The sequence below is a fragment of the Phocoena sinus genome, chromosome 9 (genome assembly GCF_008692025.1).
Source record: "Phocoena sinus isolate mPhoSin1 chromosome 9, mPhoSin1.pri, whole genome shotgun sequence".
In the NCBI taxonomy this organism is placed as follows: domain Eukaryota; kingdom Metazoa; phylum Chordata; class Mammalia; order Artiodactyla; family Phocoenidae; genus Phocoena; species Phocoena sinus.
In genome coordinates, this window is record NC_045771.1 from 53648622 (window position 1) to 53671156 (window position 22535).

The following is a 22535-nucleotide window of genomic DNA, read 5'->3' on the forward strand; positions in this document are numbered from 1 at the left end:
TGATGAAATACACTTTCTTATTCCTAGCAATATATCTTTGCTCTAAAATCTATTGTTTCATAGTGATAGAGCCCCCCCATCTTTGGGGTTTTTTTTGACATATTTATTGGAGTAAAATTGCTTTACAATGGTGTGTTAGTTTCTGCTGTATAACAAAGTGAATCAGCTATACATACATATATCTCCATATCTCTTCCCTTTTGTATCTCCCTCCCACCCTCTCTATCCTACCCCTCTAGGTACACACAAAGTACCGAGCTGATCTCCCTGTGCTATGTGCCTGCTTCCCACTAGCTATCTATTTTAAACTTGGTAGTGTATATAAGTCCATACCACTCTTTCACTTTGTCCTAGCTTACCCTTCCCGCTCCCCGTGTCCTCAAATCCATTCACTACGTCTGCCTCTTAATTCCTGTCCTGCTCCTAGGTTCTTCAGAAAAAAAAATTTTTTTTTTTTAGATTCCGTATATATGTGTTAGTATACGGTATTTGTTTTTCTCTTTCTGACTTACTTCACTCTATATGACAGACTCTAGGTCCATCCACCTCACTACAGATAACTCAGTTTCATTTCCTTTTATGGCTGAGTAATATTCCATTGTATATATGTGCCACATCTTCTTTATCCATTCATCTGTTGATGGACACAGGTTGTTCCATGTCCTGCCTATTGTAAATAGAGCTGCAATGAACATTGTGGTACATGATTCTTTTTGAATTATGGTTTTTTCATGGTGTATGCCCAGTACTGGGATTGCTAGGTCATATGGTAGTTCTATTTTTGGTTTTTTAAGGAACCTCCATGCTGTTCTCCATAGTGGCTGTATGAATTTACATTCCTAACAAAAGTGCAAGAGGGTTCTATTTTCTCCACACCCTCTCCAGCATTTATTGTTTGTACATTTTTTGATGATGGCCATTATGACTGGTATGAGGTGATACCTCATTGTAGTTTTGATTTGCTTTTCTCTAATGATTAGTGATGTTGAGCATCCTTTCATGTGTATGTTGGCAATCTGTGTATCTTCTATGGAGAAATGTCTGTTTAGGTCTACCACACATTTTTGTATTGGTTGTTTGTTTATTTGATATTGAGCTGGCTGCATGAACTGCTTGTATATTTTGGAGATTAATGCTTTGTCAGTTGCTTCATTTGCAAATATTTTCTCCAATTCTGAGGGCTGTCTTTTCACCTTGTTTATGGTTTCCTTTGCTGTGCAAAAGCTTTTAAGTTTCATTAGGTCCTATTTGTTTATTTTTGTTTTTATTTCCATTTCTCTAGGAGGTGGGTCAAAAAGGATCTTGCTGTGATTTATGTCATAGAGTGTTCTGCCTATGTTTTCCTCTAAGAGTTTTATAGTGTCTGGCCATACATTTAGGTCTTTAATCCATTATGAGTTTATTGTTGTGTAGGTGTTAGGGAGTGTTCTAATTTCATTCTTTCACATGTAGCTGTCCAGTTTTCCCAGCATCAATTTTGAACTGGCTATCTTATCTCCATTGTATATTCTTGCCTCCTTTATCAAAGATCAGGTGACCATATGTGTGTGGATTTATCTCTGGGATTTCTATCCTATTCCATTGATCTATATTTCTGTTTTTGTGCCAGTACCATACTGTCTTGATTACTGTAGCTTTGTAGTATAGTCTGAAGTCCAGGGGCCTGATTCCTCCAGCTCCGTTTTTCTTTCTCAAGATTGATTTGGCTTTTCGGGATCTTTTGTGTTTACATACAAATGTGAAATTTTTTGTTCTAGTTCTGTGAACAACACCATTGGTAGTTTGATAGGGATTATATTGAATCTGTAGGTTGCTTTGGATAGTATAGTCATTTTCACAATGTTGGTTCTTCCAACCCAAGAACATGGTATATCTCTTCATCTGTTTGTATCATCTCTAATTGTTTTTTTCAGTGTCTTACAGTTTTCTGCACACAGGTCTTTTGTCTCCTTAGGTAGGTTTATTCCTACATATTTTATTCTTTTTGTTGCAGTGGTAAATTGGAGTATTTCCTTAATTTCTCTTTCAGATTTTTCATCATTACTGTATAGGAATGCAAGAGATTTCTGTGCATTAATTTTGTATCCTGCTACTTTACCAAATTCATAGATTAACTCTAGTAGTTTTCTGGTAGCATCTTTAGGATTCTCTATATGTACTATCGTGTCATCTGCAAACAGTAACAGTTTTACTTCCTCCTTTCCAATTTGGATTCCTTTTATTTCTTTTTCTTCTCTGATTGCTGTGGTTAAAACTTCCAAAACTATGTTGAATAATAGTGGTGAGACTGGCAACCTTGTCTTGTTCCTGATCTTAGTAGAAATGGTTTCAGTGTTTCACCATTGAGAACAGTGTTGGCTGTGGGTTTGTCATATATGGCCTTTATTAGGTTGAGGAAAGTTCCCTCTATGCCCACTTTCTGGACGGTGTTTATCATAACTGGGTGTTGAATTTTGTTGAAAGCTTTTTCTGCATCTATTGAGACGATCATGGTTTTTCTCCTTCAGTATTTTAATATGGTGTAGCACATTCACTGATTTGCATATATTGAAGAATCCTTGCATTCCTGGGATAAACCCCACTTGATCATAATGTATGATCATTTTAATGTACTGTTGGATTCTGTTTGCTAGTATTTTGGTGAGAATTTTCGCATCTATGTTCATCATTGATATTGACCTGTAGTTTTCTTTTCTTGTGACACCATTGTCTGGTTTTTGTGTCAGGGGGATGGTGGCCTCATAGAATGAGTTTGGGAGTGTTCCTCCCTCTGCTATGTTTTGCAAGAGTTTGAGGATAGGTGTTCACTCTTCTTTAAATGTATGATAGAATTCGCCTGTGAAGCTATCTTGTCCTGGGCTTTTGTTTGTCGGATGATTTTTAATCACAGTCTCAATTTCAGTGCTTGTGATTGGTCAGTTTATATTTTCTGTTTCTTCCTAGTTCAGTCTCAGAAGGTTATGCTTTTCTTAGAATTTGTTCATTTCTTCCAGATTGTTGATGTTATTGGCATACAGTTGCTTGTAGTAATCTCTCATGATCCTTTGTATTTCTGCAGTGTCAGTTGTTACTTCTCCTTTTTTATTTCCAGTTCTATTATTATGAGTCTTCTCCCTTTGTTTCTTGATGAGTCTGGCTAATGGTTTATCAATTTTGTTTATCTTCACAAAGAACCAGCGTTTAGTTTTATTGATCTTTGTTCTTGTTTCCTTTATTTCTTTTTCTTTTATTTCTGATCTGATCATTATGATTTCTTTCCTTCTGCTAACTTTGGAGTTTTTTTGTTATTCTTTCTCTAAATGCTTTAGGTGTAAGATTAGGTTGTTTATTTGAGATTTTTCTTGTTTCTTAAGGTAGTATTTATTGTATTGCTATAAACTTCCTTCTTAGAACTGCTTTTGCTGCATCCCATTGGTTTTGGGTCGTCGTGTTTTCATTGTCATTTGTTTCTAGGTATTTTTTTATTTCCTCTTTGATTTCTTCAGTGATCTCTTGGTTATTTAGTAGTGTGTTGTTTAGCGTCCATGTGTTTGTATTTTTTACAGATTTTTTCCTGTAATTGGTATGTAGTCTCATAGCGTTGTGATCACAAAAGATACTTGATACAATTTCGGTTTTCTTAAATTTCCCAAGGCTTGATTTGTGATCCAAGATATGATCTATCCTTGAGAATGTTCCATGAGCACTTGAGAAGAAAGTGTATTCTGTTGTTTTTGGATAGAATGTCCCATAAGTATCAATTAAGTCCATTTTATTTAATGTATCATTTAAAGCTTGTGTTTCTTTCTTTATTTTCATTTTGGATGATCTGTCCATTGGTGAAACTGGGGTGTTAAAGTCCCCTACTATGATTGTGTTACTGTCGATTTCCCCTTTTATGGCTGTTAGCATTTGCCTTATATTGAGGTGTTCCTATGTTGGGTGCAGAAATATTTCAATTGTTATATCTTCTTGGATTGATCCCTTGATCATTATGTAGTGTCCTTTTTTGTCTCTTGTATTAGTCTTTATTTTAAAGTCTATTTTGTCTGATATGACAATTGCTACTTCAGCTTTCTTTTGATTTCCATTTGCATGGAATATCTTTTTCCATCCCCTCACTTTCAGTCTGTATGTGTCCCTAGGTCTGAAGTGGGTCTCTTGTAGACAGCATATGTACAGGTCTTGTTTTTGTATCCATTCAGCCAGTCTGTGTCTTTTGGTTGGAGCATTTAATCCATTTACATTTAAGGTAGTTATTGATATGTTTGTTCCTATTACCATTTTCTTAATTGTTTTGGTTTTGTTATTGTAGGTCTTTTCCTTCTCTTGTGTTTCTTGCCTATAGCAGTTCCTTTAGCATTTGTTGTAAAGTTGGTTTGATGGTGCTGAATTCTCTTAGCTTTTGCTTGTATGTAAAGATTTTACTTTCTCCATGGAATCTGAATGAGATCCTTGCTGGGTTGAGTAATCTTGTTTGTAATTTTTTCCCTTTATCACTTTAAATATGTCCTGCCAGTCCCTTCTGGCTTGCAGAGTTTCTGCTGAAAGGTCAGCTGTTAACCTTATGGGGATTCCCTTGTATGTTATTTTTGCTTTTCCCTTGCTGCTTTTAATATTTTTTCTTTGTATTTAATTTTTGATAGTTTGATTAATATGTGTCTTGGTGTGTTTCTCCTTGGATTTATCCTGCATGGGACTCTCTGTGCTTCCTGGATTTAATTGACTATTTCCTTTCCCATATTAGGGAAGTTTTCAACTATAGTCTCTTCAAATATTTTCTCAGTCCCTTTCTTTTTCTCTTCTTCTTTTGGGACACCTATAATTCAAATGTTGGTGCATTTAGTGTTGTCCCAGACATCTGAGCCTGTCCTCAATTCTCTTCTTTCTTTTTTTTTTATTCTGCTCTGTGGTAGTTATTTCCACTATTTTATCTTCTAGGTCACTTATCCGTTCTTCTGCCTCAGTTATTCTGCTATTGTTTCCTTCCAGATAATTTTTAATTTCATTTATTTTGTTGTTCATCATTGTTTGTTTGCTCTTTAGTTCTTCTAGGTCCTTGTTAAACGTTTCTTGTATTTTCTCCATTCTATTTCCTAGATTTTGGATCATCTTTACTGTCATTACTCTGAATTATTTTTCAGGTAGACTGACTGTTTCCTCTTCATTTGTTTGGTCTGGTGGGTTTTTACCTTGCTCCTTCATGTGCTGTGTATTTCTCTCTTCTCATTTTGCATAACTTACTGTGTTTGGGGTCTCCTTTATGCAGACTGCAGGTTCACAGTTCCCATTGTTTTTCGTGTCTGCTCCCAGTGGGTAGGGTTGGTTCAGTGGGTGTGTAGGCTTCCTGGTGGAGCGGACTGGTACCTGTGTTCTGGTAGATGAGTCTGGACCTTGTCTTTCTGGTTGGGAGGACTGTGCCTGGTGGTGTGCTTTGGCGTGTGTGTGAACTTATTTTGATTTTAGGCAGCCTTTCTGCTAATGGGTAGGGTTGTGTTCCTGTCTTTCTAGTTTTTTGGCATGGGGTGTCCAGCACTGGAGCTTGCTGGTCATTGAGTGTAGCTGGGTGTTAGCATCGAGACGACGATCACTGGGAGCACTCTCACTGATTGATATTCCATGTAGCTGGGAGGTCTCTGGTGGTCCAGTGTCCTGAGCTCGGCTGTCCCACCTAAGTTGCTCGTGCCTCACACCCAGCCAGAGCACAAAGACCCTGTCATTCACACAGCTCAGAAGAAAAGGGGGGTAAAAATAGAAAGAAAGAAAAAAATAAAATATTTAAAGTTATTAAAATAAAAAAAATTATTAAATCTAAAAAAGTAATAAAGAAATAAGAAAGAAAGAAAAGAGTTACCAGACCAATAAAGAAAACCACCAAGGGTAACAAGCACTAAAATGTATAGTAAAAAAAGAAGAAAAAAACAAAAACGGACAGACAGAACCCTAGGACAAATGGTAAAAGCAACCTATATGCACAAAATCACACAGATAAGCATACACATACACACACTCACAAAAAGGGAAAAAGAAAAAGTTATATATATATTATAAAAAAGAAAGAGAGCAACCGAATCAATAAATAAATCCACCAATGATGATAAGTTCTAAGTACTAAACTAAGATAAAAATAAAACCAAAAAGAGATTAGATGCAGAAAGCAAACCCCAAGTCTACAGTTGCTTCCTAAGTCCACCACCTCAATTTTGGGATGATTCGTCGTCTATTCAGGTATTCCACAGATGCAGGGTACATCAAGTTGATTGTGGAGGTTTAATCCACTGCTCCTGAGGCTGCTTGGAGAGATTTCTTTTTCTCTTCTTTGTTTGCACAGCTCCCAGTGTTCAGCTTTGGATTTGGCCTTGCCTCTGCATATAGGTCCCCCTGTTGCATCTGTTCTTCACCCAGACAGGAGGGTGTTAAAGAAGTGGCTGATTAGGGGGCTCTGGCTCACTCAGGTCAGGGGGAGGGAGGGGTATGGCCTGCAAGGCGAGCCTGCAGCGGCAGAGGCCTGCGTGACATTGCAACAGCCTGAGGCACGTGTGTGTTCTCCTAGGGAAGTTGTCCCTGGGTCACGGGCCCCTGGCAGTGGTGGGCTGCACAGGCTCCCAGAAGGGGAGGTGTGGATAGTGACCTGTGCTTGCACACAGGCTTCTTGGTGGCTGCAGCAGCAGCCTTAGCATTTCATGCCCATCTCTGCTGTCCGCGCTGATAGCCGTGGCTTACGCCCATCTCTGGAGCTCATTTAGGCGGTGCTCTGAATCCCCTTTCCTCGCACACGCAGAAACAATGGTCTCTTGTCTCTTAGGCAGTTCCAGACTTTTTCGTGGTCTCCGTTCCACCTAGCTTTGGTTCACTACCCCCCTTCAGGCCGTGTTCACGCAGCCAACCCCAGTCCTCTCCCTGGGATCTGACCTCTGGATTCCGAACCTTAGTTCCCAGCCCCCACTCACCTCAGTGGGTGAGCAGACAAGCCTCTCAGGCTGGTGGGTGCTGGTCAACAGCGATCCTCTGTGCAGGAATCTCTCTGCTTTGCCCTCTGCACCCCTGTTGCTGTGCTCTCCTCTGTGGCTCTGAAGCTTCTCCCCTGCCCACCCCCATCTCTGCCAAAGAAAGTTTGCCTCCTTCACAGCTCCCTCTGAGAGGTGCAGGTCCCATCCCTATTCTTTTGTCTCTGTTTTTTCTTTTTTCTTTTACTCTACCTAGGTATGTGGGGAGTTTCTTGCCTTTTAGGAAGTCTGAGGTCTTCTGCCAGCGTTCAGTAGGTGTTTCGTAGGAGTTGTTCCACATGTAGATGTATTTTTGATGTATTTGTGGGGAGGAAGGTGATCTCTATGTCTTACTCCTCCACCATCTTGAGGGTCCTCCCCTCCATCTTTTTTTGACTAGTGTTGACATGATCTATCTCTTTACATTTTTTTCTTTTAACTCATCTTGTCTTTATTTTGAAGTTTGTTTTTATAGCCAATGTATAGTTGATCTTGCTTTTTTTTAATTGAAACTCTCATTCTGTACCTCTTAATTCCAGTGTTTAGACCATTTACATTTAATTTGGTTAGTGATATATTTAGATTTTGTGATATTGCTATTTGTTTTATAATTGTCCCATCTATTTTAATTTCCTTTTTACTTTTTTATGCTTTCTTTCAGATTGAGTAAATTTAATTATTTTCTTTTATCTTCTTTGGTGTCCTATTGGCTGAAACACATTGTTTTGTTATTTAAATGGTTGCTGTAGGTTATATAGTATATTTCTTTAACTTATCACAGTCTGCCTTCAATTGTTACTATATTATTTCATGCATAGAATAAGACCTATCAATATTATATGTCATTTCTCCTCTCTTGGGCTTCAAGCTATCATTGTCAAATATTTTATTTATAAATTTTTTATAAACACCAAAATACATAGCTATTGTCTTTTTGTTAAATAGTCCAGATACGTTCAAATAATAAAGAATATGTCTTATTCATCATTATAGTTACTATTTCTGGTGTTCATTCTTTTTTGTGGACACATATATCTACCTGTTAGTATTTTCCTTTTCTTCAGTGATATTCTTTATTTCTTATCATGTGGGTGTGCTGCTGTTAAATTCTTTCAGCTTTTAATGTTTGAAATCATCTCTATTTCACCTTTTTTAAAAAAGGATATTTTCACTGCGTATAGAATTTTATTTTGAATAGTTTTAACTTTTCTTTCAGAAATTTCAAGTTGTTGCTCCATTGTATTCTCAATTGCCTTTTTCCAGTGAGAATTCTTCTGCCATCCTAGTATTCATTCTTCTGTACAGAAATATATCTTTTCTCTCTGGATGCTTTTAAAATTTTTCATTTTTTTCCTGGTTTTGAAAATTTTGATTATGTTGAGCCTTGGTGTAGTTGTCTTCATGTTACTTGCGCTTGAGGTTTTGGGGGGTGGGGGTGGGAATCTGTGGATTTAGAGTTTCCAGAAAATTTGGAATATTTTCACCCATTATATTTGCAAATATTCCCTCCCCTTTCTTCAGAGACTCCAATCACGCAATTGTCCACTGTGTCTTTTCTACTTTTTGAATATATGGTATACAGTTATAACTGTCTTAATGCAGTGTTCTGCCAATTCTATCATCTGTGTCAGTTCTGTATTGGTTTTAGTTGGTTGACTTCCTTATTTTTGGCTGTGTTTTGGCACTTCTTTGCATGTCTAAAAATCTTTGATTGTGTGTTAGATGTCATTAATTTTCCCTTGCTTGTGAATTTTTGTATTTTTTAAATATTCTTGGATTTGGTTCTGAAATGCAGTTATGTTACTTGGAATCAGATTTATACGTTTACTTCTTGATAAAATGATGAAAATCATTTGTTAGGCAAATGTAAAATAGTGTTTAATCTATGGCTAATTATTCTCTAGTGAAGCAAGACTCCCTGAATTCTCTACTCAATGTCCCAAGAGCTTTTCTAATTTTGTTGGTAAGAACAGGCACTATTCCTGGTTCTATATGAATGCTAGGCATTGTTTCCTTTAGTTATTGCAGGTGGTTCTTTTCTTGGCCTGGAATATTTGCCTCACACACATGCACTGCTGATCAGTATGGTGAAATTTTGAAGGGCTCCCTCTGCAGATCTCTGGGGGGATTCCTCTGCATGGTCTTGAGCACTCGGCATGGGCCAAGCCAAGACTGTGGCTAGAGGTCTTCTTCCAGTTTTCTGTGTTCCTTAAAAGTATTTTAACTTTGCTGACTTCCTCAACACAGCAATGCTCCATCCCACCCCCCAATCTATCTTAACTTTTCCTGTGTGCTTCCAAAGCATCTTGTGTCCACTCCTGTTAAGAAACTCAATACTATCTTATAAAAGTATCTGTTCATTTGTCTGTCTCCCTTGAGGGAAAAATAGTTGATTTGTACATTTCTATATCCCTAGTACCTAGTAGGAGTTAACAGTATTTGCTGTTGGATGAATGAGACCAAATTCTCAATCATTTCTGTAACTCAGATATAGGAGTACAGTATTGGAATCTGAAAGGCTAATGAAAGAAACAGGTATACCTGGAAGTTTCAAACAGGATTCCAATAATGAGATTCAAGTATCAGATATTGTGAGTAAATGAATCAGCTTCCTCTCCTAGGTGGTTCAGGTTTTATATACCAGTAATATCAAACATTAAATAAATATATTGTAGAGTATTTTATGTTCAAAAGTAACTGAGAGTTAAAAAAAAAAAATCCCTCTCCTCTTTACCAAAGTAACCATGGTCTTTCTTTGATGCAGTTGAACTACATTCTCTGTGGGCTCCTACATTATGTTGCATGATTTCCAAAAGGTCTTTACTCATAAGATAAGCCTTAACCCCAAGAACTAGATGATTGTGCACATGGGGTCTGAGGAAGTGTGAGTAGAAGGGTAGTAGAAATGCAAATTTTTATAAGCCTTTCTGTCTTCTGACCAAGGCTATCCTTTAAGTTTTAGACCCTGTGCTGTTATCAGCTCTAGAGAATTGTTGATCCTTTTTTTTTTTCTGATAACCATGGGCCATAATTTTATTTTTTGAAAACTTCTGGTTTTTAAAAGGCTCTGAAGCTTTTGTCAAAAACTGAGTTCAGGTTGACACTACTCTTCTCCCTGTGGCTGTTTCTAGTTCTGTGAAACACTTGTTCTTTGTGCTCAGAATATTCTCTCTTTGAAAGAATACTCTGCCTCCTTCCTTAAATACTTAGCCTGGAAGCAGTTATTTGGCTATCGTCTCCCCTGAGTATGTTCCCTTTCAAGAAGGAATCTAATGATTGTAAAGGTCTTGGCACTTGTTCTATGGGGGGGGGGAGGGGATAGTCTACTACAAAGTTATTATCTCACTTGATAGCTATGTAGTTTTTGTCATTCCTGGAAAACATGTTTTTATACTTGATTTGGGAAATAAAAGCAGATTAAACGGACACAGATCTCAGGTAGTTTAAAGTCACTTTATATGGGTTAAGAAAGGCTAATCTTCAAACGTACTCTTAAATCAGGATTAAGACCCAAACTTCAAGATGCTCATTTGATTGTGACTGTTTCTCAATTTGTTCAATATCATTAGGTGAGTTTAATGACGGATTCTGAAGTAGAAATCTGAACAGGTAATGAGTAACATCCAATCTTCATGTAAGTCAATTGTTTTACAGAAAAGATTAATTAAAAGAAGTAGTAATTAAATTTAAATCAAGCAAGGCCCAGCCTCTATCCTGAGTTTAAATCCCTGACCCATTTTTTCCCTTCTGGATACAATACAGAAATTTGAATTGGATAATATCTCCACCAGAAAAAAAATGAGTTAAGAATTGCATTTAGAACTTTGAACTAAATCTTTTCACAATAACAGATGTTCTTTACTGAAACAAGCTCATTTCACCCAGTGTATTTAATCACACCAATTTTCAAGAATGAGAGTAAATATGTTTTATAAGTGAGAGGGCTGGAGACAGTGCATGGAGGAAAGTGCATCCCATAACTCCCTCTCCCTTTATACACATTTATATATTGCATATTTTCTCCATTTATGTTTTCACAGGCACAGAGATGATTGCAAATACATACCCACGGTGGTCCTTGTCAGGACTGGGGTCCAACTTTGCAGCACATTTCTGCAGTGACTGTGACAAGCTTTGATAAATAATCCAGTTGACAACTAAATTTATCTTGGAGCAGAGAATAGAATTGATGGAGAAGTTGCTTTTACTCTCCCTATCCAAAAATTCACCTTTGTACCCAGGACAAAGTTTAAAAAGGAAGTTTTTGGTTGGAAAAAGATATATTACTTATTCATAGTGTCCTTTCTGTTTGTCTTCTTTTGTCCACAGAGACTGAAAGAATTAAAGCAACGTGAATTTGCTAGAAATGTAGCTTCCAAGTCATGGAAAGATGAAAAGAAACAAGAAAAAGCACTTAAGCGACTTCATCAGCTGGCTGAGTTAAGGCAACAGTCTGAATGGTAAGAATTAAAGGTGCCTAAGATGGTTCAAAACTCTCTTCAACTTCTGGGGAAATTTCAGTGATAAATTTACTTGGTTCACTATAGCAATGTAAACAAATTATAATTAATCAACAGATATATCTGAAGGCAAATGTTCCTAATAGTTAAAAGTCTATAAATTAATGACTTTGACATCTGGGTTTTTTCTTTCCCAGTATGGTTAATGTGTTCTTTAATGAAATGATCCAAGAATGATTCTAATATACTAGCATTTATTCTATCCAGCTGATTTATATGGATCTATATATCTCTTTCTAATTATTTTGAGTTTTGTAATATTAATTTTGAAAACCATAAATAGCAATGCATCTTTTTGGGGAGGAACTAAATCTTCTGTGCATTCTTCTGCACACACCTGAAACTAGAATAAATGGTACTATCATTGTCTGGATGACAAACAAGATGTAATTAATGCAGTTAAATCTACCACACAGTGCCGTTTAAGTTGACAATTATAACAAGCATTATACTAATACATTCTTGTAGCTGAAAAATAGAAGTTTTACATGAGCTTAGAACTGCTGAACGTTTTGAAGTGGGGAGATTGTTACCTGGAACTCAATTACATTTGCAAATTGTGATTTGTGTTCATATGAATCATAGTGTAGAACACTAATGTAGCTAATTAATGTAGTTGACAGCATTCTGGTGAATTGTAACACTTATAGCTCTGTGCCAGAATTTAAACTCCTATTGTTTAAATGAAAAACAATATACAGGACTTCCCTGGTGGTGCAGTGGTTAAGAATCCGCCTGCCAGTGCAGGGGACACGGATTCGAGCCCTGGTTCAGGGAGATCCCATATGCTGCAGAATAACTAAGCCCGTGTGCCACAACTACTGAGCCTGTGCTCTAGAGCCCGTGAGCCACAACTACAGAGCCTGTGTGCCACAACTACTGAAGCCCATTTGCCTAGAGCCCATGCTGTGCAACAAGAGAAGCCACCGCAATGAGAAGCCCACACACCACAACGAAGAGTAGTCCCTGCTCGCCGCAACTAGAGAAAGCCCACATGCAGCAACAAAGGCCCAAAGTAGCCAAAAGTAAATAAATAAATTTATAAAAAAAGAAAAAGAAAAACGATATACAATAAGCTTGGGAGTGAACAACTCAATTATATTAGCATAAAATATTAGACCTCATATTTACTTTTAAGAAAATATTTATTTTTTAGGATCAATTGTGAGTAAAGACACAGTATTCAGCCTTCAAATATTCATGTATTTGCACCACTGTCTTAGAGTAATTTAATTTACCTATAAAAATACAAGAAAATATAATCATATTAAAAATAAATGAGAAATTTGCTATAAAGAAAAAATAAAGGTTGGAAGACCATGTGTCCAGAGGTGAGGTTAATACAAAAATGCATGCTCTTAGGGAGCATATGATCATAGAAACAGGACACATATCTGGTATTGAACTTTTTACTTGCCAACACAATGAAGATCTTAAAATATGTTATTCAAACACATTGTCAATAAGATATCAGACAGCCCTTGTCAAAACAGGACTTAGAAGGAAAAGTCTAATGGTTATTAGGTGGCATGCAGGAGAAAATTGAGGGAAGATAGTTAATTCCCGGGTGATTAATTATGAGGTACAAAAAAAAACTGAAAAAATAAGACAAGCCTTGCTATAGAGATACACACTTTAGATAGGTTCTTTAAGGCCACACAACAAAAAATCTGAGTAGCCTTAATGTAATTTTGGTTCATCTGTTACTACGCAAGTTGTCACACTTTGACATTTCTCCTTACTGATTCTGTATTTTCTTTTGGAAGAAATAGACAAAGGATCAGAGGAGCCTTAATGATGATGATAGTGATGGTGATGATGCTTTCATTTAGAAGTTCTAAGTTTGTAGATCTACCCATGAAGTGTCTTCCAAAGTAAAAGAAATTAAAAGATATACTCTACTGGGGTTGAGCTGCTCTTTTAAAATCTTATCAATTAAACAGACACAAACCTAGCCATATCCTCTATAGAGTAGGTAGGCTCTCTAGGTCCCAATCTGATCATATTGTTAGGGAAATGATGGGTGTTCAGCTTTCCAGATACATAACTTGGAGCTAGGCAAATTACTTCATTCTTTTTCTATTACATTCCATCTGCACTCCAGGCAATTGTTCTCTCTGATTAAGTAGCCTCATGGCCTAAGGGAAGTCACTTAATAGCATTATTAAATATTTTCATTTTGGCAGCTGAATTGACAAGTGAAAAAAAAAAATCACCTGGGTTACTTCTCCCCTGGAAAACCTTTGTCCTTTATTCTCATAAAGAGGGCTTCTGAGTAAGATGCTACAGATAACAAGAAGGTTCTTCCATGGCCCTGTGGAGAAGAGAGGTGAATTTACTGGTAGTAAGAATATTTGAATCAGACTGATGAAAAAAATGATGGCAGAAAACTGTTAATGGATCTTGACAAGGGCAGTCAACCTTGGTCAGCTCTTGGGTAGATCAACCCAACATGGTTCCTCAGCAAAACTAGTTCTTTTATTGGGGGAGGGGAGAGATTCACTCTGTTTGCAAACTTCTACTATGTGTAAGTCTACGTATAGTGCATCTTGATATGGACATTTTTTCAAATTTTAAAAACTGTGGAACCATTGATTCTGAGAATATAAAGGTCTTTACATAAGAGCTGGATAATGTGGGACATTAGGAAATTACATCACTTAAGGAAATCATGTTATTTTGATGTGCTTTGTTTCCTGTTTGGAAAATGTACTTCTTGAACAGGAAATAATTAAATTGTGCATATGCTGAGTTACCAAGAACTAGAAGTTGGGGGGAACTGTCAGAGTGGGCAATCCATTAATAAGAACTAAAGGGCTAACTAATGTCATTTTAAAATTATAAATAAAAATAATTATGTAAAAAATACAGAAATAAACTAAGTGTTCTAGAGGAGACAGTGAAATCATAAATGAGGGTATGACTATAAAGATTAAACCTTTAACTATGTCATAAGGCATAAACTTGAATTAAAATAATAGAATTTTAAATACCACAAAGATAGAAAACTAGGATTTTAAAAAATAATAAAAGTAAATTAGATTTAAAATAGGGGTAGGGCCTTCCCTGGAGGTCCAGTGGTTAAGACTTTTCACTTCTGATGCAGGGGGCTCGGGTTTGATTCCTGGTCAGGGAGCTAAGATCCCCCAGGCCTTGCAGTGTGGCCAAAAAAAAAAAAAAAAAAATTACGATAGGGGAAATTAAAGTTTTCAAAGCAATGAGATAAAAGTTTAAAGCATAAAAATAAGAGGTATAAAATATTAATAATGAGGATAAAATGTTAAACTTGTGACAAAATATAATCATAAGTGTATATTGAACTGTAAAGTGAGAACAAGAATAAGGACAAGGAGAGCAAAATGTAATACAAAAACAATAAGAGCAAAGAGGTTTAAAAATATTTGAAAGAATATAAAAGGAAGAAGCTTACACATATTAGAAAGATAAATGGTAAAAGGAAACAGCAATACAGGAAAGAATGTTTAGACTAACATAAATCAAAGCAAGAAAATGCACAAAACTCTGCCAGAATAATAAGCAAAAATATTATATTATTAAGGAAAAAATGGAATATAAAAATAGTCAAATATCTGCATCATAATGGAATCAGAAGGGGTAGAGTGATGATATACATACACCAGACTTTTGAAATAATTTTTGCTAAGTGTAGCACAGATAATATCAGATTGAAGTTGCTAGAGAAGGTAACTTAATGCAGATGTATTACCCCTACTTATTCCAAAATAATGGAAAATATGGAAAAGAATCTTTTTGGCACTGAGGCAAAATTCAGTGCTGCAGGTATTTCTAAACCTCATCCTTCTATCCACAGGCTACAGGCACCTTTTCAAAAGACCAATAACTATAGTAAACCTCTATTCTTCCTATTTCTCTTTATGTTTGAAAGAAATATCCAGTAATTTGTATACCATCTTAGAGTATTTCCATTTCTCATATTAAATATGCCTAAACACCCTCTCTAAAGAATGTAAAACATGATTCAAAAAAGAAGATTAATGTGATGAATAAGAGAAAAGCTTTCATTATGAAATAGTTACTGTAAGGAGCAGACACTTTAAAATTTTTTCTGAAATTAGTTTTCCACAAGATTCAAAGGAGCACTACAGCTCTAAAGCTACAGACATTATTAGTTCATGGAGAGAGGGCAATCTGAAATCATTAAGGACTGGTGGCTAAAATTATTGTTTGTAAATTAAAATTTGTATGGGTATAGTAAACAACATATTGGTCACTGTAAAATATTGAATCCATAGAACAGAAATTAAAAACAAAATTTTTTTTCTGAACCAGAACAAAAGACTAAAAGTACTAGAGTACTAATATAAGTAGTAAGACTGAAAGATATATTCATGAGAGCAAATAAATTTAACTTATAAATTCTAGGATAAGAAACTAGGACAGGGAAGAAGAAATAATCAGAGACGTCAGAGAAGAAAATGTATCTGAGCTGAAGAAAGTTGAATTGGAAGTGCCCAGAAATACTGGCAAAAATTAACCAAAAGAGATCAATTTGTAAATATGGCCTGGTAGTGTTATATATATATAACACTTATGTATGTGTGTGTGTATATATATATATATATATATATATATATATACACACACACAAAATTTGTTGTATGTAATAAATATAACAAAATACATTATATATAAATAAAAAGGAAAATTTACAAAACCATATAAATACATGAGCAGATCTGTTTCAATACGAATGAAAGGAGGCTAATTAAATATGTCTCTGTAATAGTAAACATATAAAGACAGTGAAGCAATGTACATGAAATTTGGGGGACAAAAGGAATACGACACCAGAGTTCTATGACAGTTGGCTGAATAGTTAAGTAAAGGCAATAAGAATTTCTCAGATGGAGGGCTAGGAAAGGACTCCTCCCCGTTAAAATTTAAGCTACATATGGAAAAGATATCAGTTGTTTTAGTACTGTTTACTCAAGCAATAAATGACTGCATAAAAATGAAGTAAAATTTGAAAATAGAAAAAGGCCGACAAAACACATCCAAGAATATGAAAAAAAGGAAAAGAAAGCCAACTCAAAGCAAACAAGCAAAGCAGCTCAAAGCAAACCAGCTCAAAGCAAGAAAAAGGAAAAGAAAGCCAACTCAAAATGATGTAATTTGTATTGCTTTCCCTCCAATAAGATTTGTTTTGTCATAGGGGTTTCATAGATAGAACATTAGAGGCAATTTTAATCTGAAGAGTTTCATCTCTTGTATGTATGGCTCTTTCCAGTTTTCTGACTGAATTACTAGTTAAGCTCAATAGAATGAATAATCTTTAAAGATCTGTTAAAAGATAAAACATATATGCAAAAAAAGATAGAAGAAAAATATTTTGGTGAGTAAGAAGCTAAAAAAAGGATTTCAGACTAATTGAAGATATTGAGATGGCATGTAAATGAGTATTACTTTCTTATAATTGATCAAATTAATGACAAATCATAAATAAAGAACTAAGCATCCTGTTTCAAAAGGAAACAAACATGAAAGAATTTTAAGACTGAGGAAACAAAAATTATAGAATGCTAGAACTTTAAACAAAAAAGCAAATAAAAGAGATAAGTTTATGCTTGGGAAGTGACTTTTAATTCCATTTTATTTCCTATTTAGGTGAAGGCACTGATTGGAGAACTCTGCAAAATAATGTTAAATCTGTATTCCAAAGAATTAGTAGGTTCTGGAGGACATAATGTGATGTAAATGCGATACTTTATTTTCTTTTGCAGCACTTGCATAAGATATTCACCTGCTATTGCTTTTTGCTAATTTCAAAAGAATCCACTTGAGATGCATTTTAGAAATAGCCACTATAAAACATAGATATACTGAGTTATATAAGCATAGTGAAATTGTTACATTACAAGACATAGTTAATAAATAGTATCAGAACCCATCATCAAACACTATAAAATGTTCACATATAGGTAAGATTTCAAATCTGATGTCTTAATCATTTAAATATTTATTCTATTTACAGTGTTTCTGGAAATGGACCAGCATACAAAGCCCCCAGGGTAGCTATAGAAAAGCAACTCCAGCAAGGAATTTTCCCAGTTAAGAGTGGCAGAAAGGTATCGTGCATGAAGAGTGCTCTTCTCCTTAAAGGAAAGAATCTCTCCAGAAGCATTTCTGATAAACAGCAGTCCACCACACCAAATCAACACCAGTTACAAACGGACAGATGTTTGTTTGGAAATCAGGTACCACAAACACCCTCAAATCTTAGCAATGCAAATCACAGGACAGGAGTGTCATTTTCTTTTTCCAAAAAAGTGCATCTAAAATTAGAATCTTCAGCATCAGTTTTCAGTGAGAACACAGAAGAAACCCACGACTGTAACAAGTCACCCGTCTATAAAACAAAACAAACCACAGAGAAATGCATGCGCTGCAGGTTTGCAAATGAAGATACACACCTCACTAAGGAAAAAGATAGAAACATCTTATCAAGCCATCTGGAAAGTATTTTACACAATCCCTTCTCCGTAAGTTCTGAAATTTTGCAAGACAAAAATGACTCTGTTGATGAAACACTAGAAGATTCGATTGGCATTCATGCTTCGTTCAGTAAATCTAACATTCATCTTTCAGATGTGGATTTTACTCCTTCCAGCAGAGCAAAGGAAACTAGAAATACAGTGAGGAACGCTTCAGAAAACCTCAATAATCACTCGTGCCAAGCAAATGTTTCCTCCAGCCCACCAAACATTTACAAGCACAGTGATGCCAGGATATTTGAATGTTTGGATGAGCTTCCATCAATAGAGCCAAGTGAACAAAGCAGTACAGTTCATCTGAATCCCAACTCCAGAAAGGAGAAGAAAGAAAAGTCATTAGATAAAATAGAAAGAGTTAGCAGAAATGTACAAGGTCTTGTGAGAGAGGCATATCCCCGTGATGTGAAGTCCAAACAACTGCCTTATCTCCACGTACAAAGCAAGGATGGCCATACCACTCTCCAGTGGCCTACAGAACTGCTTCTCTTTACAAAAACAGAGCCCTGTATCTCTTATGGCTGCAACCCATTATATTTTGATTTTAAGCTTTCTCGAAACACAAAGGATGGCCATTATCCAGAGGACTTAAAAACAGAATTGCTGAAAGAGCCCTCAGAAATGAAGACTACAATGGAAAACCAAGTCTCAGGTTTAATTAAAGACCAACAAAAACTGATCCAAGAAGATAATCCGTCTCTGAAACCAAAGATGATGTTAGCTAATCCAGATTGGGAAAATTTCCAGAGAAAATGTAATTTGGGCTACAACAATTCTAAGCCCAGCGCGAGTGAACATAATTTTAGTGCAAGTGATTTGGAAATGAAAAATCCTGAAGTGCCTGCTTACCGTGATATCTCTCTAAAGAATTGTGTAAGAAAGAATAATAATAGTGATAATGAACTTAAGGAACCTTCAAGGGCCCATTGGCAAAGCTGCCAAAGGGCAATTCTAAATGATGCAAATGAGGGCCTATCTTTTTCTCCTTATATCTCTAGGACTAAAAAACATAAACCGATTTCCTGTGATCCTCATTTGGATTTTGAAGATGGGAATAAATTCACCTGGAATTCTAGTCCTTACACAGTAAGGGGCCACAGTGACCATGGAAAGGACTTCAGTGTAATTTTGAATAGTAACCACATCAGTATGACCAGCAGGGTTTCTGGATGTGGAAAAGCAAGTTACAAGAGAAGTTCTCCAAAGGTGTCTGTGAATACATGTTCTAGCCCTTCAGACACATCCCCTGGCAGTACATCCAGCTTGAGAAGTACTTGTTCAAAGCATAGGTCCAGTAGTCATGGTAGAGGTAACTTGCTCTACTTTTGTAAAAGAGAACACAACTCAGTCGACAGGCACAAACGGAAACGCCGAAAGCACAGCTGTCTCTTCTTATCTGATGAGCTAGCAAAGAGTGACTGCTCACAGTCTGAAACCCGGAGTGACAGGGGCTGCAAGTTGTGGGAATCAGTTAAAAATGAAAAATATTCAAAACATGGTTATGGTCGCTGCAGAGGAAAATATAAACTGGGCAAAAATCAACAATTTTCAGGGTCAAAATCCAAGAGAATCACCCGTTGTGATTCTAGCTCACGGTTTTCTTGTGCTGGAAACAGTGAAAATCCACCTAATTGCCAGGGACCTCAGCACAGCAGATTGGGCTCTTACTCAAGAGAGAAAATGTATTACTTAAATAAAAGTGAAAGAAGTCAACCGTCTTTGGACAGCCCTCATATTTGTTATCTGGAAAAAGTAAAACCCATGCAATGTAACTCTGGGAATATCAGCTGTCTTCTAAAGAACTGTTCAAGCAGCCCTTCAGAAACCACAGAGTTGAACACTGTAGAAGGAGAGAGGACTCCCCTGACAGCCAAAGGTCTTTTAGAAAGAGTACAAGCCAAGAAATGTCAGGAACAATCAACTCATTTTGAGGTCTCTTCAAACAGCTGTAAAAATGAATCAGAGGCTCCTTCACAAATCCAATGCGCAGTGCGATTTACACCACCAGGCTGTAACAGACATGCATTGCCTTTGTCTGAAAAAATACAGAACACAAGTAGAAGAAGAAAGGATAAAGGTAGTGCAATGCAAAGAACTATTGACAAAGACAAAGTCAAAAATTCCCAGACAAATGATTTTACTGTTTTAGTAGACACTGATTGTGATGATCATCTTTCTAAAGGTATAATTCACGTAGTAGCAGAGTCTCAGTTACCAAACATGAAAAAGTTTCCAACAACAAAAGAACAATCAGAGTCATTAATTAGTGAAGTCCAACCTTTTATTCAAAGCTGTGACCCAGTACCAAAAGATTTCCCTGGTGCTTTCTCATCTAATAGATATACTGGTGTTACTGATTCAACAGAGACCAAAGAGGACCAAATAAATCTAGACTTACAGGATGTAAGCATGCATATGAATCAGGTAGAGGGGAATATAAACTCTTACTATGACAGAACTATGCAGAAGCATGACAAAGTAGCAGATGACTTAGAAGTGTGTCATAAATCTCTCTCTCCCCCATTAATTCAACAGCCCATAACATTTTCACCTGATGAAATAGATAAATATAAGCTCCTACAGCTACAAGCCCAGCAGCATATGCAGAAACAGCTCCTATCAAAGCATCTTCGAGTTGTGCCTGCTGCAGGGCCCACTGCCTTCTCTCCAGCCTCTGCTATACAGACAGTTCCAGGTCACCAGCAGGCTTCTCTCACCACCATCCACCACACGTTCCTGCAGCATTTTGTTTCGGCTTCCATAAATGCCCATAGCAGTCACCTCCCTATAGCTCATCTGCATCCTCTTTCCCAGCCACATTTTAATCCATTCACATTTTCAACTCTGACTCCAACCATCATCCCTGCACACCCCACTTTCTTAGCGGGTCATCCCCTGCACTTGGTCACTGCTGCTCCCTGCCACCCATCTCACGTAACACTTCAGCCCCTGCCCCCTGCAGCATTTATCCCCACATTGTTTGGCCCTCACTTCAACCCGGCCACAACTTCTATCATCCACTTGAATCCTTTAATTCAACCACTATTTCAAGGTCAAGGTCTTTGCCATCATTCTTGCTCCAGTCAGATGCAACCATTAAATGGAGTGAAAGAGGCCTTAAATGTGTCAGCTCACTTGAACTAACAGGTGTTAAAGCCCCTCTTCTGGATAAATAAAACAAATTGTCACTACCTACAAAATTATGTATTTAAAGTGGTCTGATTATTATAAGATTTAAAATAGTGGTACCAATGCAAAATGTGACCAATATAGAAATATGAACTGAATTGCCAATGTTGAAATACAAGCATTTTAAGGATTTCTTTTAATTTGCAAAAATAATTGGACAAATTTAAAGTAGTTTGATGGAAAGGTAGAGGGAAACATGTTAAAGATATTTTTGAATGAGTTCTCAGTGTTATAAAAAATAGGAAAAATGTTAGGCAGATCATTAATATTACAAAGAAAATTAAATGAAACATAATACTCTATCTTCTAGGTGTTCGTTGAACGAGTGAACAAGTGAATGAATGAATGCATATTTGGTTTTATTTATCAGGTAATAATAAAAGGTCAGTGAAAGAAAATTATGTGTTAAAAATTGTTCGTATGGTTCACTGTCGACTAACCTTTCAATCAATACAATGTTTCAACCAATATAAACTATATTTTCATAGGAAATAAGAGATGGCAAGAAATTTTCTGACTAATTCAAATTGAAAACTACTCTTCAATGCAAAAGAGTCTTATGCAGATTGTATGGCTGAGTTTCTGTGGAAGATTGAATTAACTTCATTTCACACACTTCTATGTCAAGAGAATTTTGTAATTGTAAGAATCACCAACATCTAAAATTAATAATGTTTAATTTTTGTATAAGAAAACATATATAAACTATCATTAGTATTTGATAATGCAAAATAAAAAAATAAAGTATACTCAGAGTAATATTTTGTATATATTGGTCAAACTTTCAAATATTATTGGGGCTAAAATGTTAAGTTTTCTTTATTCTCCTACTCAGAAATCTGTGTTCAGCCAACATATGTATAACTGGAGAGGTAAAGCTTTGGAAATGTCAAAAATTTTACATGATATTTATTGAGAAAAATCTTAAAAGTATTCAGTGTATTTTGTTCAATTTTACTAGATATTTATAAAATACCATGAATGATGATGAATAAAATCACCATTCCTATAATTTTGCAAATGATTTTAAACATTCATCCAAAATGTTTTCTGACCCACAGAATTTGCATTTCTTATATCTGTATTTCTCAGTGGCCCTCCAGTTGTTTATTATTTTATATTCTTAAAAGAAAGAAAACTTGTGTGGCTGAACATTCCCCATAAGCATGGGTTTCAGAGGAAGTCAAATTAAACAAAAACAGAGGTAATCAGTCATCACTACTGTGTGTTTGATGATGCAAACTCCTCTACCGCTAGAAGATGAGAAGGATGGCTTATACAGCCTTGGCTTCACAGGAATGAGAGCTGTACTTACTGAAGGTCTACTGTGC

The 22535-nt window shown here is 36.1% G+C and overlaps 1 protein-coding gene across 1 annotated transcript in view; it reads left to right on the top strand.

The window, feature by feature from the left end:
• The window catches only part of ZNF804B (zinc finger protein 804B), a 505850-nt gene extending 484691 nt beyond the window's left edge, over nucleotides 1-21159 (top strand). Inside the window, exons 3-4 of the mRNA XM_032643401.1 lie at nucleotides 11295-11425; nucleotides 17499-21159. Coding sequence (XP_032499292.1) covers nucleotides 11295-11425; nucleotides 17499-21159 — 3792 coding nt within the window. The remainder of the gene's footprint in view (nucleotides 1-11294; nucleotides 11426-17498) is intronic.
• The last annotated feature ends 1376 nt before the right edge of the window (nucleotides 21160-22535 follow it).